The sequence below is a fragment of the Taudactylus pleione genome, unplaced genomic scaffold (genome assembly GCF_031769625.1).
Source record: "Taudactylus pleione unplaced genomic scaffold, aTauple2 ptg000102l, whole genome shotgun sequence".
Classification (NCBI taxonomy): domain Eukaryota; kingdom Metazoa; phylum Chordata; class Amphibia; order Anura; family Myobatrachidae; genus Taudactylus; species Taudactylus pleione.
Window position 1 is genome coordinate 4,617,742 of NW_028284504.1, and position 15,340 is coordinate 4,633,081.

At 42.1% G+C, this 15,340-nt stretch overlaps 1 protein-coding gene across 1 annotated transcript in view; it reads right to left on the reverse strand.

The window, feature by feature from the left end:
* Window positions 1–15,340, reverse strand: part of ACE (angiotensin I converting enzyme) — a 95,929-nt gene that overhangs the window by 63,168 nt on the left and 17,421 nt on the right. Inside the window, exons 3-4 of the mRNA XM_088470692.1 lie at window positions 4,749–4,842; window positions 3,032–3,175 (exon numbers count right to left, since the gene is read on the reverse strand). Of these exons, the coding sequence (XP_088326818.1) occupies window positions 3,032–3,175; window positions 4,749–4,842 (238 nt within the window). The remainder of the gene's footprint in view (window positions 1–3,031; window positions 3,176–4,748; window positions 4,843–15,340) is intronic.

Below are 15,340 nucleotides of genomic sequence, written 5' to 3' on the forward strand. Positions count from 1 at the left end.
TTTTATTATTTGGTTTTTATTTTATTTTTGTAACAGCAAGGTCTTGTTGACTAAATCAACATTCTTTTCATCCAATATATACCCTCTTTCCAGTGCTTGAATTCATTCATTGAAAGTTATATTTCCACTCAGCACTCTTGTACCTCTATATAACATATATACATTTATCTTGGAGGGGGGACCCCTTATTATAGGAGTGTAGCTGCAGCCTATATACATTTGCAGGACAAACTTGCACATCCCAAATGTGAGTTCGACTCGCACCTTATTACATTTGGCCCATAGTGTTTTTTAAATAATGGTATAAGTGAGAGCTGCTGTGGAACTATACATCCAAACATGCCAATCCACATTGCTATTAGGGCATGCTAAACGTGTGGCAGTGCATGCTGGGATGTGAAATTGCAAAGCAGCTGTAGGGCCGTATGGAGAATACCCCTAGTATAAATTATACAAATTATATAGTCATAAATCCATAGTTTGAGAAAATTCACACCCAACCAGGGCTGGCGCTTCCATTAAGCAGCTGCATATGGGCACCAGGACCTGAGGGGCGGCCTACGGAGGCTGCTTGAGGCTGGGAGAGAAGTTAATATGACCCTTTCGATGGCCGCTGGATTTATAAGCTGCAGCCCCAGCTATAACATTTATTTTGCCCTGCTCTGGGCTGGCTGGTCACAATCACAACAGCGCTGACACTGACAAATCTGTTGTGTGTTGTGCTGTGCAGCCTCCCCCGCTCACCAGCTTTGTGATGCTGCCAGTGCAGCTCACCCCCTGCCAGTGGATAACTGATCACTAGACAAGGGGTGGGCTGTGCTGGCAGCATTGCACAGCTGTTGAATGGAGGAACGGGGGAAGGTGCGGCTTAGAGACAGGTAGTGTTGGTGGTGGCGTGCTGTAATACATTACACCAGCCTTGCAGTCAAGGCTTGTTGCGTTCCGTTGTTATGGTGACACCCATGAGGGGACTGTTCCTACTTCCTAGACAGAGAGCCCAGTGATTGAGTCATAATGGCTGTGCTAACATTAGCGGCTAGGGTCAAAGCAGAGAGAGCCTGATGGTGGTGGCAGGAGACCGATCGCACATAGTTGAATCTGGTGTACAGTGGCTGCAGTCTGCAGATGTATCAGAGAAATAATATTACATTGAGTTGGTTAGCCTGAAACTCAGGACCCTTTGGGAGGGGGCAGCTGAAGATCTGCCTAGGGCGTTAACTTGTAATACCTTGCACCTAACCCAATCTTACTTCAGTAAGAGTAGGCCTGTCAAACAGCAAGTCCCTGTTGAAGGGATCCCTACACAAAATTATTTTTTTCTATGTATCTGGTCTTCAGAACAGCACAATATTGTTGATGCCAGATTCACCATAGATCTAAATCAGCGTATGATGGAGGTGTCCTGTAGGAGCTAGGCTTGTGAATGGAACATGACAAAGTTAAACTGCCGTGAGTGATAATCTTGTTTGTCATAAGGAATGTGATAAAGTACAGACAGATAAAGAATTAGGACAAAGTCCTTACCAGGCACCTGAATAAACAATTTAATCTTATAAATGCAAACACTAAAATGGAGGATGCACAGAGAGGACAGCCTACTATTAATGTGTTCAGCCATAAAGAGGAGATAATATGTAACAGAACATAAGAACTTTGACAATAAAGGAGTAGAGACTAAAGACTGAAAAATATGCCTAGTCACTGCCAACTGCCAACTGTAACCAAACACATAAAAAAAAGGTGAGTCAAAAGAGCTGCGACAGATATTGTTGTAAACGGTCAATGTATTTTTCATAATGCAACTATTAAATATTAAAATATTCACAAATTCCAAGTCTTCAACCATAAATTGAGATATTTGAAACTGCATGTTCTTTAGCTAGTATTAGAATGCTAATGACTAAAATGTACTCGTGATTTTTGTGAGGTTATATTATGTAGTATAAGGCTCTCTACAAATAAAAAGGGATACAGTTATAATACCTACGACCAGGATGCCGGCTGCAGAAAGCTCGCCGCCCCGGGGGGAGTTAGCGTTAGACTCCGGACAGGGGGGGTAGGGTTAGGCACTAATCAGGAGGGTTAGTGTTAGGGTACAGTAAAAAAGGGGGAATCAATATGAATGACCGCCGGCCGCGACCCGATAACGGCAGTCTGGCAGGGGTGAAGATCTCAAAGCTAAATAAGGTAAGTATAACTAACCCTATTCTACCCCCTAACCCTCCTATAGGGATGCCTAAACCCCCCTAAGTGCCTAAACCCTAACCTCCCCCCGGGGGTGCCTAACCTAACCGCCCTCCTTCCCCTAGCCTAACCCTCCCAGGGGGCTGCCTAACCCTAAGTCCCCCCTGGAAGCCCTAACCTAACCCTCCTGCCCAACGGCTGTCCGCGCCCGGCTTACCTTCGATCGGAATGCCGGGTGTCGGGTTCCCGGCATAGGTCTAATGACAGGCCTCGGGATGTCATTTGTACCTTTCCGCAATACCTTGGCATTGCGACCATCGGCTTCCTGGCTGCATCCCAAGAAGGGCTACGGTGTAAATAAGGCAGGGGAACAGTACTTATTGTTATCCTGTTGGGATTGTAGGCAACGTGATGCCGCTGTCAGTCTATTGACAGCCGGTATCCTGAGTGTCGGGATATCATACAGATGCCAAATAAATCTAATGGGATTTAGTTTTCACCTTAATTGCAGTATTCCTGGCTCAGCTAAAACAGTTCTACAACATGGGTGTTTTGGGTGTGGGGGATACAAGATGAATTATGTGAGCAAATAAATATTTCCAGTATACAAGAAAAAAACAAAACAAATGACCAATAGAATTCACATATTCAAATCTTATTCTGTGTGCTGTATGCGAATACCAGGAATCGTACACTATGTGTAGTTGGAATTCATTTACTTAGGCCCAGTGACATGACAGATTTAGAATGTTTTCTAGACATTATGTATAAAGTAGAGCCAATATGCAAGAATTCAGTCAGTCAGTTTGTAAACTACAGTAGGCTCACTACATTCACCCTCACTCACCATCCATCCTGTAAGCCTTATTGCTGAGTTTAACAAATTCCGGATATAAATCCCGTATTGGAATTCCAGCAGAGTTGTGCCAGCCCTCCCATGCGTATAGCAACTTTTTGTAGCTCCGTGAGGTCGCCATGATGTCAGACAGATCTAAGACAATAAATAATCACTTTTAATTAAATGGGTTATTTTCTGCCCCTCAGATTAAAGCAACATACAGTCACATCTTAACCCTTCCATTTCTGGAAGATCATGAGAACAGCTAGGTCAAACGTTCACAAACTCTGTCCTCAGGACCCCACCCAGGTCACATTTTCCAGGTCACCTAGCAGGTGTACAGGTGTATTCATCACTCGCTAACACACTTTAAAAGATCCACAGGTGGAGCTAAATTATCTCACTTGTGGTTCTGGCAGGAGACCTGGAAAACATGCACTGTTTGGGGTCCTGAGGACCGAATTTGAGAACCTGGGAGCTAGGTAGACCAATACGTGACAAAATATGAGATATTGTAATTGCATAGTAATTTAAAAGATACCTGGTTTGCATTGCTATATTGATTCCAATACTTGCATTATGAGGTTGTATTCTAAACAACCGATAATGAAACTGCATAGTCCAGCTGACCCTACCCAGGTCAGCTGCAGCCAAAAGACTAGATTTGCAATAAAATATGCAGAATTCTATAGCTGAATTGACAACACACAGAGTTTGCAGACTCATGGGAATACACAATGAGTACATACAGTACATTAGTCACATAATGTAGATCAGGGGTGGCCAACCTGGTCCTCAAGGATCCCTAACATTTCACGTTTTCTAGACCACCTAGCTGGTGCACAGGTGTAGTCATTACTAACCGTCACATTTTAGAAGATGCACATCATTAATTTCTGACACATTCTACAGGTCCACAGGTGGTCAGGAAAACATGAAGCGGTCCTTGAGGACCAGTTTGACCACCTCTGAAGCAGGTTATGCAGCAAAATCCCTGCTAAAATGGGATTATATGAACATATCTCCAGTTTAAATACAGAAGTATACTATTAATCTTCATACTTCCTCACTTAGGACCGGATTCTGAGTTGGATGCAGTTGTGGCCCTTATGTGTGTTTTGCTGCAGTCACGCCTGTGGTTTTGTCTTAATGCCACTACAAAGCCCTTCCCTGGAGTACATCTGTGTCTCAATGTGCAATGACTGAGACGCCCCCACGCACAGCATCTATAGATGCGGCATTACCATCTGGTGCGCTTTCACCGACACTCCAATAAAAAACATCTATGTGCTTTTTAAATCACCCCCCTGGATCCCCCCTTATATTTCTGCTAACATGCATTGACATTTTTTCTGTGACTCTGTACAAATAAAATCAAGATGCATGCGCAGTGCGACTCAGACACATACGCATCACTCCACTGCGTCCAACATTGCCGCTATAGCCAGCTCAGAATCAGTTCCCACATATCAGCTCCGTTACACAAAGACACAAGTCTGTTTCCATGCCTTATTTGCAGGGCTATTTCTCTGGGAAAATAGGTGCAGGAAATGTGGGTGGAGTTATACATATATATAGTATTTACAAAAGAAGGCACTCAAAGGGACTTTAAAATAACGCTCATCTTATGGAAAATACATTTTGGCCCAGGACATTATGTCACAGTTAATGTGAGGTTCAGGAACTCCTGCTGAAAGATAGCACTGCTTATTTGTAATTTTCCTACCAGGTTCCAAGGGCCAGCAGTCTGTGGTCTGGTTGGGAGGGCAGACTTTGGCTGTTGAGTAGTTACCATCCATTTGGCTGAGAATGGTGTTATACTGTGGGAGAGAAAGAGACCACATTCATTTAAAATGTTTTGGGACAATACAGAATCTTCCTATGAAACATTTTACCAAATCAAAAGAACAACTTTGTCAGTGGGTGTTTTTAAGTGCAATACATACTAACAAAGTCCCATCTGACGAAACTCGTCTGGGCATGCCTGGGATGGGGATTCATGCTGTAACAACATTATGGACAAACTCCAGAGTGAGGCGTGGAACTCACAAACTGATGGCTATGTTCCAAAGTCCCCGGCGGCTTACTGGAGAGCTTCACTGTTTGGGGTGGAGCATGGAGATACTAACAGCGGCGGCAAGTGGAGTTGTGGACCCCTACGGTGTTACCAGGCTTGTGATGAGCTGTTGATTTTAAACTTAAATGTATGTTTTTATGAAGCTTTTATCCATATAAGGTTCACATTTCCTTTACATTGTGCGTACCTGTTTTTTTCCTAGAATACCTGTTGTTGCCAGGCTTGGTGATTAGCCCATAAGGGAAGCTGCACTTTAAAGAAGGGAACAATTCTCTTGGACATCCTTCTATTACAGGGGAAATTTATGTTCAAAGTTGGAACAACAGCGCAACAAAACGTGTGTGTGTGTGTGTTAGATAGATATATCTATCTCCATCCATCATGCGACTATATATTTGAGATGTAATACTCTATAAATGAGAGTTGGTGGTGGTGCTCTCTAGGGGTAATGTAACACATACATATAACAGGGGTTTATCCTTTTGGGGGCAATCTTATTTAAAAAATAATGGTTTAAACATAACTCTTAAAATTAAATGTATGTGTCTGAATCCATTGCTCCCTCAGTTAGTACACCCTGACCAGGTGGGCTTCGTTTTTGGACGCCAGGCTCCTGATAATACCCGCAGGGTTTTAGATTTAGTTGAATGGGTCTCATAATAAATTACAATTTCTCCTCCTATCACTTGATGCTGAAAAAGCATTTGATAGACTCCATTGGGACTATATGAGCCAGGTGTTATTCAGGTTTGGACTCCAAGGTGATATTCTCCGATCAACGCTCTTTACACTGGCCCCTCAGCCCAGATTTTAGTAATGGCTTACTCTCCATTTCTTTCCCGATAACAAACGGCACTAGGCAGGGATGCCCTCTCTCTCTCTCTCTCTACTAATATTTGTATTAGCCATAGAACCCCTTGCTCAAAAGATTTGTTTATCCCCTGAATTTCCTGGTCTCTCAGTATGTAACACTTCCCATAAATTATGGCTTTTCGCAGACGATGTTTTACTATTAGTGACGGACCCGGAGACCTCGTTGATTCCCCTTCACAATATTTTTAGCAGCTACAGTGCTGCTTCCTATTATAAATTGAATCCCACTAAAACTGAATCTCTGCCTATCAATTTCTCCCCTTCATTTCTTCAATCCCTGAAAAAGCGTTTCCCTTTTACTTGGAAAGATTCTTCTTTATCCTATCACCTCCTCTATTCATAATGTCCACAATCTTAATTATGCCCCCTTATTGATACAATTGACAACCTTAGCCACTGCCTGGATGAACCCATTTAAGATTAGGTTACTGCCAAAACTGTGTACCAGTTTCGCGCTATTCCATACGCAATACCCCGTAAGCGGTTACATCAGATGCGGCGGCTGATGCGAAGCAGCCCTACTTTCCCAATTATGCGATTGGTTTCTCTCCACCCACACACTAAGCCTTGCGTGGATTTAGAATGTGCCCTTTTTCAAGGTTTTCCTTTACCGGACCTTTTATGGTTACCCAAACAGATACGCCCACAACTTTCAACATTCCCCAAGACTGCCCTTGATACCCTAAAAGGTTTGGGATCTTAATCTCCCGACTTGCTTTGACTTTGCTCTTCCCACCAGGACCATCTCTCTCCAAGAATTAGATAACTCATTACCCAACCTTCACATGACCTATTGGATGCGTTTGGGTATTTAGTCCCTAGCAGACTTTTTTTCCCCCCCGTCCTCTACCTTACCATTCACTGACCTTTGTGTCAAATTTAAATTAGGCCCATCAGCTTGGTTCTATTATTTCCAACTTAAACATTGGTTATCTCAAGTAAATACTGGCCCCACTACATTTCAAACGCCAACAGACCAAATCTTAAATAGATTGCCTAGATCCTCTTCCCGTGGTGCCATATCCTTTTGGTATTTATTATGGTCTCCCACTGATCTGATGACCAAATCTCCCATTCAGCTCCACTAGGAAACAGATCTTCAATATTCTTTCACCTTTAAACAATAGGAGTCTATCCATCTCTCCTCCTCTCTATCCAAATGTACTAATCATAGAGAAATGCATATTAAACTCTTAAACAGATTGTATTTGACTCCTCCTAGACTACATAAGATATGGCCTACAGTCTCTGAATTTTGTTGGCGCCTTTGCCACTCTGAAGGTACTATCTTTTGGGAATGCCCTTTTCTACGCCCTTTCTGGTTAGATGTATTCTCTCTTATAAAGGAAGTCCTAGGCCTTACACTACCTCTAGATCCCTCCATAGCCCTTTTACATTGGTACCCTATCACTATTCCCAAATCTGCTCGTTATGTCCTCATTCACATTTTAATATCCGCTTCTCTCTTCCTGACAGGATGTAGCTTCGCCCCACCCCCATTTTTGATTGGACCGCAGTGCCCCCAGCAGCAGCAGCCATCAAGGGGGTGCAAACCATCAATGGTAACCACCGATGGCCCCATCAATTGACATACTACAATATATACAGCAGACTTGGTCTCACTGAATAATACTTCTATATGGTACATGAACAGTGATGTGCAGTCAGGTGTGGGAGAGCCTTTACTGTCATACTCCAATTTGTACTATAAAAATTGTAAGAAAATATTATAAATATCTTCTTTGTATTATTCTAATAGTTTTTTTTTTATAGTCAAAAGGAGTTTACTCATTAAATGTTTTGAGTGCTGGGCAGTGACGATCAGCCATGCATAATAATGCCTCTAATTACATAATCAGGCTTCTTTATATCAATCAAACTGCGATGGGGGTGGGGAGAGTATGAGAAACGGTCTTACTACATGAACCGTAGGTGTGCAAGGAGAGCTGCAGTCCTTGACACCCTTCTGTGAATTTTCAAGATCTAACCAAGTTTCTGGCGGAATCGTGAGACAATGAACTATTTGCCTGGAAAGGCTGGAGAGATGCTTCTGGCAAAAAAATTTGCAAGCTTTACAAGACATGTGAAGCTGGGTAATAAGGCAACAACACTTAATGATATTAGACAGACAATGTAAATCTTGATTAAGGCTGTGTCGACCTAAAGATTTGTGGCTGCAGATACATGCCAGTAACCTCCAGTCAACAACTACACATTTACTATGTATGTACATACCAGTGATGTGCGGTCAGGTGCGGCAGGTTAGCAGAGCCTTTCCCGTCATTCTCTAAAGTTTAAACTATAAAAATGATCACAATACAAAGATGATATTTATAATATTTTCTTTCATTTTTTCTTATCATTTTTATAGTCAAAACACGTTTCCACACATCCCTGATCAAAACACACCAAATTCCCAGCACTATATACTGCTGCACCTTTGTATAAGGCCCATATGAACCCTTGGGTATGTATGTATGTATGTATGTATGTATACACATACATATATATATATTATATATACACACAAACACACATATATATACACACACACGTACGTCAAAAGTTTGGACACGCCTTCTCATTCAATAGTTTTTGTTTATGTTGATTATTTTCAATATAATAGATTAATACTGAAGACATCAAAACTATGAAAGAACACATATGGAATTATGTTGTAAACAAAAAAAAGTGTTAAACAAATCAAAATAGGTTTTATATTTTAGATTCCTCAAAGTAGCCCCCTTCTGCTTGGATGACCGCTTTGCACACTCTTGGCATTCTCTCAATCAGCTTCTGTAAATATGGCTCTGATACTGTACATGAACCAGTGAAGAAAGTTTATACAATGTAAAATTCAATCTTCCATTATATAAACTCACGGTTCCATTTACCATACTGCTATTAAAGGTTTGTGTTTTTGTGAGCTTATAATGTTCAAAAGTTTGTTGATTAATCTTCACTTTACAATTTTTTTTTATATGTTTAAAACATGATTTCTTTGAAAGTACCAATATAACTGAAGGTTTAATTTTATTGACAGTTTATATTTTTTATTCCCATGAATTGGATGGTAGGGCATAATTTTATTAGTTTTAAAGTCTCTTTTCCGGTAGAAGGCCAGAGGGAAGGTGTGGCATACCACTTTAGGGGGCGGTGCCGAACTCTCACGTAAGTAGGCCTAGTCACAGCAAAAAGTAAAATTGTGAGTCTGTGCGGAGGAGGCAAAGCTAAAATTAAGCAATTGGTGTGTCTTTATCTCCTCCATACAGACTAGTGATTCACAGTATTATCTTCCCATCCTGCCCACTTCACTATGCGGAAAATCAGTCCACTTTTCCAGGGGTGCAGGCAGGGGACTACTCGAAAAACTCCCACACCTTCCGGGCAAGTATAAAGGTAGAGGCCCCAGCGTATTACTTTGCCCAGTGCCTACAATTCTGTTAAGACTGCCTGGTCAACTTGGCTTACCTGCGAATGCCCTGTTCACCTAGTTACGCTATTTCAGCTGCAAGTGATGTGATGCAACAGAGTTGTGTATATCTCTAAATTGCCTTTAGATCCTTACACTTGGCTCATGAGCATGCAGAGCGTAAATACATGCACAAAACAGACTTGGGTGCAACTCTGTATCAGGCCCATTGTGTGTAATATTGAGGAAGCAAGATGGAGGTAATTTACCAATCTGTAGTAAAAAAGTGCAGTCACAGAAAGCAACCAAATCAAAAAGTAGGTTTGAAGTGTGCAATTTTATTTTTTAATTTTAACTACAGGTCTATTTTTAAAGGACAGGTTTAAGGATTCAACTATGGAAAATAGCACATACCAGTTTTGCATACAGTACCTCCCAACATCAGTGGTCTTCACAGCACTGGGAGCATGACCACATCTCAAACGTTTTTGATTATTTTTTTAAAGAAAAATCAATTTTCTCTACTCGCACACTGTGGAGCCAGGTGTCAGTAGTACAATGTAATGTGTTATTTTGCAATTTTATATATCCCAGCTACTGTATGCAAGAATAGTCTAATAGATTTCACAGAAATATCCTACAAAAGGCCAACATTGATGTCATGGTAGACTGCAGCCTGGCCCCTATATTTGGTTCCTTTGGTTTAGGCTATCCTCAGATGGTATAAATTGCTTTATGCCTAAGGAGATACCCCAGTAATGTAACTTCCAGTGACAGCAGTTATTGCTACCACTGTCCTAGCAAATTACAGATAACAGTGGGGATAATCATGTAAAAGATGATTATCTTCGCTGCGATGTACAATGAAAAAAAATTGCAGCACTTCTGTAATTTAGTACTTATGCCCCTTAGTGTTGCACTTATCTGGTGCAGGGCACTAAAGACCCAGGTGATTTCAAGTGGCCCTCTAGATCGCACCGGAATGGGAAAAGTACAGATTGTCATCTTTCCTACAGCCCCGAGCATCAGCTTCAGTTTCCCTCTGGTAAACTGGTCATGTGACCAGCTCAATAACAGTCTTCTCTTTTAGAGGAGGGCTATTTAAACTTAGTTCAGTGTCCGATCTTTCCTTACTTTTTTGGGTAGCGGACTCTGACTCCCTTGGATACCAAGCCTCTCTGGATGCGCTGGTGTCCTAATCACTGCAACAGTGTCCTGGTGCTCCGTCCTTTAATATTTCAATTACCATTACAGTTCATTCTCTGGTGATCCATGCCATTGTATCCGCCTATCCATACCAGCTGTCCTCCAGTGATCCCAGCTTAGTCTTCCAATACCTGGTGCTTCAGGCTTGTCACGGTGATACTCTGTCCCTATTATACAGTTCATATCATTACTCTCTCATGGATGCCAAACCTTATTGGCATATTATTCCCCCCATTATCCCAGTTAGTGACAGCTGGTGCATGCCCAGAGCGAAGTGACCTGCGGTTTGTCTGGAGCGGAGCTTATAGTTCCTTGCGTAGGTCGTTGGTGAAGACATTTCCCAGTAGACACTGATCCTCAGGGAAAACTGCATCAAACCAACACTGACAATGCGGAATCATTTACACTCCTGTGAAAAATCTGACAGCAGGACTGTCTTGAAAAAAGCAGGATGTTTGGGAGGTATGAACTTCAACCAAATGCGCAATACCCATTTTTTTCCCTCATGCAAGATACAAATCTTACCATCGATTCCTACAGTAGTTTGTGTTTCAGAGATTTACATTTAAAGAAAAGGAATAAATAAAAGCATAAATAGAGGTTTACTGTATTTGATAACAGTAAACATGATGAGACATGGATTGTAGTGCTCTAGTCCACAGACTACCACACACAGCATCATCACTGGCACAGCAGCAAAAAAGATTTTGTAGTGTTAGCAACTGGCAGGATGGAGTTTCCAAAGTTTGCACAGGTAGTCAGAACTAACTTAATGCAATAGTTGTCCAATACAACCAAATTCTGACTGTCCACAGTACCACAAAAAAAAAAAAAAAAAAGTAAATAAAAATAAAAACCAGAAAAAAGATCCGCACAGACCCTTATATATAGATTATCCTTCCCCAATATTCAATTCATGAAAAAATAAACCATAATAGGGGGAGGTGCACCCAGGAATAAAAATATAGACAATTAAAAAAAAAAAAGGAGGACCAAGTATTCCTATAATGAGGCACTCACGGATTAATAAAGCTTAGAGATATATCATAAGTGACCCATATTCATTGTTAAAACAGAACTTTTAATAAATCCTTAAAATAAGGTCAGCAAAATATTTAAACTCAGAGATTTTAAACCAGTACGTGTTATTAGTTATTTATTTGTGAATATTTATTTATAATTTTGGTTATTTTAATAAAATGTGTTTGTGAATTAAAAATGTGTCTCCACAGATCTTGATTCATTCAATTCCACAAATCCGCACTCCACATTATAACTCTGGATACAGTCCAATTTAATTTATGATGTTCTCTAAATCACACCAGACTGTCTGATATTTTGTCAAATATTGAGCTACAAACACTATCAATAAATTTAACGTTGAATTTTAGTGTTTAAATGATACTCTAGTTTGCCTGAGAATTCAATGCTCCACACATTATATCTACAATATGTTAAACGTCTCCTCAATAGATCTCACACTAGCAGCTGTTAGATTGCTCCTATTTCAGTAGCCCAATATTCCACCAATTAAATACTATAAGAGCTGGCTGTGTTATATTTTGGAAAATTCGTTATATCACAAATGGTTATGATATAACAAAGTATATCCTAGACCTCAGATCCAATTAGAATGGTCACACTCCTCAAATCAGAGTATGCATGCTATTGTCATCAAAAAAACGTAAACATGACTAAGGTGATACGATGTTATACTCTGAGAGTATCATGTGCTAGATTTGTATCTAGAAGTTGTTTTATTATTCAGTTATCCAAGAGTAAATGAGCAGTGCAAGTACACAATATATAGTGTGCTAGAAACAGATGTTAGCTTTAATCATTAGTGATTTGATCCTCAGTAGTTCATCTGCATAACAGTGTTTCAGATAATCTCTGTCAGGCTAGATAGTAAATCATAGCTCCCTGTAAATCACCCTCTTTTCATAATGTATACAATATAATTCATGACAGATCTATCACAGGTCTACATTCTCTGCAGTCAAACGGTCACAAATCTGCTTAATAGCTTGGTTTGTAGAGACACAACATTAAAAACACGCCAACATCGCGTGTCCCTCACAGTCCTGATGCGCGGCACCACATTACACTGACTGTCTCTGTGCCTCTCAAGGCCGGGACACGGTTCCAAACCCACAAGAGCAGCTACGTAGCCTCCTGGCAGCCTCTCCCCGGCACCCCCTCAAGTCTGGAACCCAGGTCATGTCCCCCTTAGCCAACCCCCCCCCCCCCCCCTCTAGTTGCAGCCCTGCGATATTGATACTTCATAATCCAGGGCTGGCTCCAGGGTTCGGAGCACCCTGTGCCGGCCCTCGAGAAGGCGCCCTAACATCGCGTGCGGCGAAGAGACAGAATTTGGGGGGTGGCCTAATTACCATAGGCCACGCATGGCACGCCTCCAAATAACGTCAGGCTGGGGGGTAAAGCCCAGCACTCAGTCACTGGCTGGGCTTCCCCCAGCCCTCTCCAGTTAGTGAATGGTTGCGCGCGGCATCCATTCGCACTCCGGGGGCCCGGCACCGCTGCGGCGGTGGGGGTCCTCAACCGCCTGATTTGACCACCCGCGGGCCACTTCGGCCCACAGGTGGAACAGCGGGACAGTACTGTCCGGCTGAAATCGGGATGCTGGGGAGGGGGTGCCGCCCCTCTATGGGTGGCGCCCCTGTGCGACCGCACTGGTCGAACACCCCTAGAGCCGGCCCTGTCATAATCGTTGCAGTTCCACAATTATTAGTACATAGAACCCCTACAGTTGGATGTAGGTTTGCTATTTTTGCATAAAATTAACATTTCTGTACAGTGTATGTGCATCAAAAATGGTCTACAGTAGTCAGAGTACAATAAGGCTTGTTTACATAACTGACAATTAGAGGAGGACACAGACATGTCTTTAGAGGTGTATCACCCAAAGATGCAAAATCGCAATGATGATGAGAATGACTATCAGCAACACTATCTAACTGCTTATGGTTGGCTGATTTGAGTAACGACCCCTCCAGCTGCTAGAACGTAAATAATTAGCATAGCTGCTATAGCAAACTCAGTCGCTCCTGTCTATTTGCATTACTTAACTGACATTTCCATCTGCACTACTAGAGAAAAGATTCCAGTTTGATTTCTAAAGGAAAATAGATTTTTGTTTTTAATTTAATTTGTCTATGTTTGGATTTAAAATTATATTGTATTTTTAAAATGTAACCTTCACATTTATTAAGAACACTACCTAAATAATGGCTTCTTTATAAGACACAATTCTATTACTAACTGACTTTGCATTTACTACTAATACTCTAATACTAGCAAGCCTCGGCTCTCCGTTTTTGTGGGGCCTATGTATAACAAACATCTGTATGATTCCGCTTTCATTGTGTGATTCCTGCCAGCAATCTTCCCCTTTCTTCCAAGAATCCAGCTTGCAGTTGCTTGGTGTTTGAACTCATTAAATGCTTGAATCACTTCTCCCTCTGAAAATTCCTGACATTTCTCTACATCCTCCGCCTGCTGCTAACAGCTTGTTCCAAGGTCAGAACAGACTACGTCCCTAGAACAGCAGCAAGTGACGGGATACAGGATAAGTGTTGGAGGTCCCCCAACCTCCAGTTGAGTTGATGAAGAAAAGACAAACACCCACTTTCCCCCACCTCTCACATGTATCATGTTATAATGACCTTATTTATATATGGTTCCCTGTACATTGGAGGAAGGAGGTAATAAGCAAGCTGTTGTGTCCTCCATACAATTTTAGAAAGCAAAAATGTCATTAAAATAGTTTGCAGTTTTTTATGTCCATGAAATTGCATACTATGTAAATTTAAATTAAGTTTGCAGTGTAATGTTTGCGCAAATGGGGCCATTGGGGGAGATGTATGAAGCGCAGATACTGCTTCTCCCCCATGTAGGATTAGGGGGCTGGGCGGTAAATGACTGAGGCGCTATGCGCCCCTGTCATTATCTGCGCTGCTATCTACAAGATGGCAGTGCCGATAGCCTGGGTTATGTAGGAACGGTCTGTTCGCCTGACCGTTCCGCCTGCTGCAGCGGTCGCCACCGACAGCTTGGTGATGCCCTATTCCCACGGAAGGGACAGCGCTGTCCCTGCTGCGGGGGTTGCCGGCTCTAGGGCCGCACGCGGGATCTCGCAATACTTATGAGATCCCGCAGATGGTCAGTGGAGCCAGCCAGGACTGAGACACAGCGCATCAGCACTAGGCGATGAGATGTTGATGTATCTCATAGTTAGTGCTTCCTGCTTCAACTCGGTAAAGAGGCGAAGTAGGAAGCGTTATAGCGGCACAGTAAGTGCCGCTATAATACATCTCCCCCTATGTATCAAGCCATTTTTTACATAAAATTACGCAGAAACTGTGGAAACGGAGAAAGGGATTTTACTGGTAAGTACCAACATCCTATTTTCTCCTTAATCCACCAGGGGACACTGGAGACGTCCCAAAGTTATCCTCCTCTGGCTGGGAGAGCCCCGAGAAACCTGCAACCAAAAAGTAGAGTCTGAGGCTACAAAAGGTATAAAAACAATAAACTCAAACTAAAAATGCGGCCCTTGCCGAGGTGTCACAACGGGCAGCCCAAGAAGAACCCCCAAACTAGTGAAATGTGCAGATAAACATCCGGCGAAGGCCGGGCACTAGCAATATACGCCTGTCGGATGGCCAAAGGATCCATATGGCTAATGTCTGCATAGAAGCAGGCCAAGCCGTTTAGCAGCACCATAAGG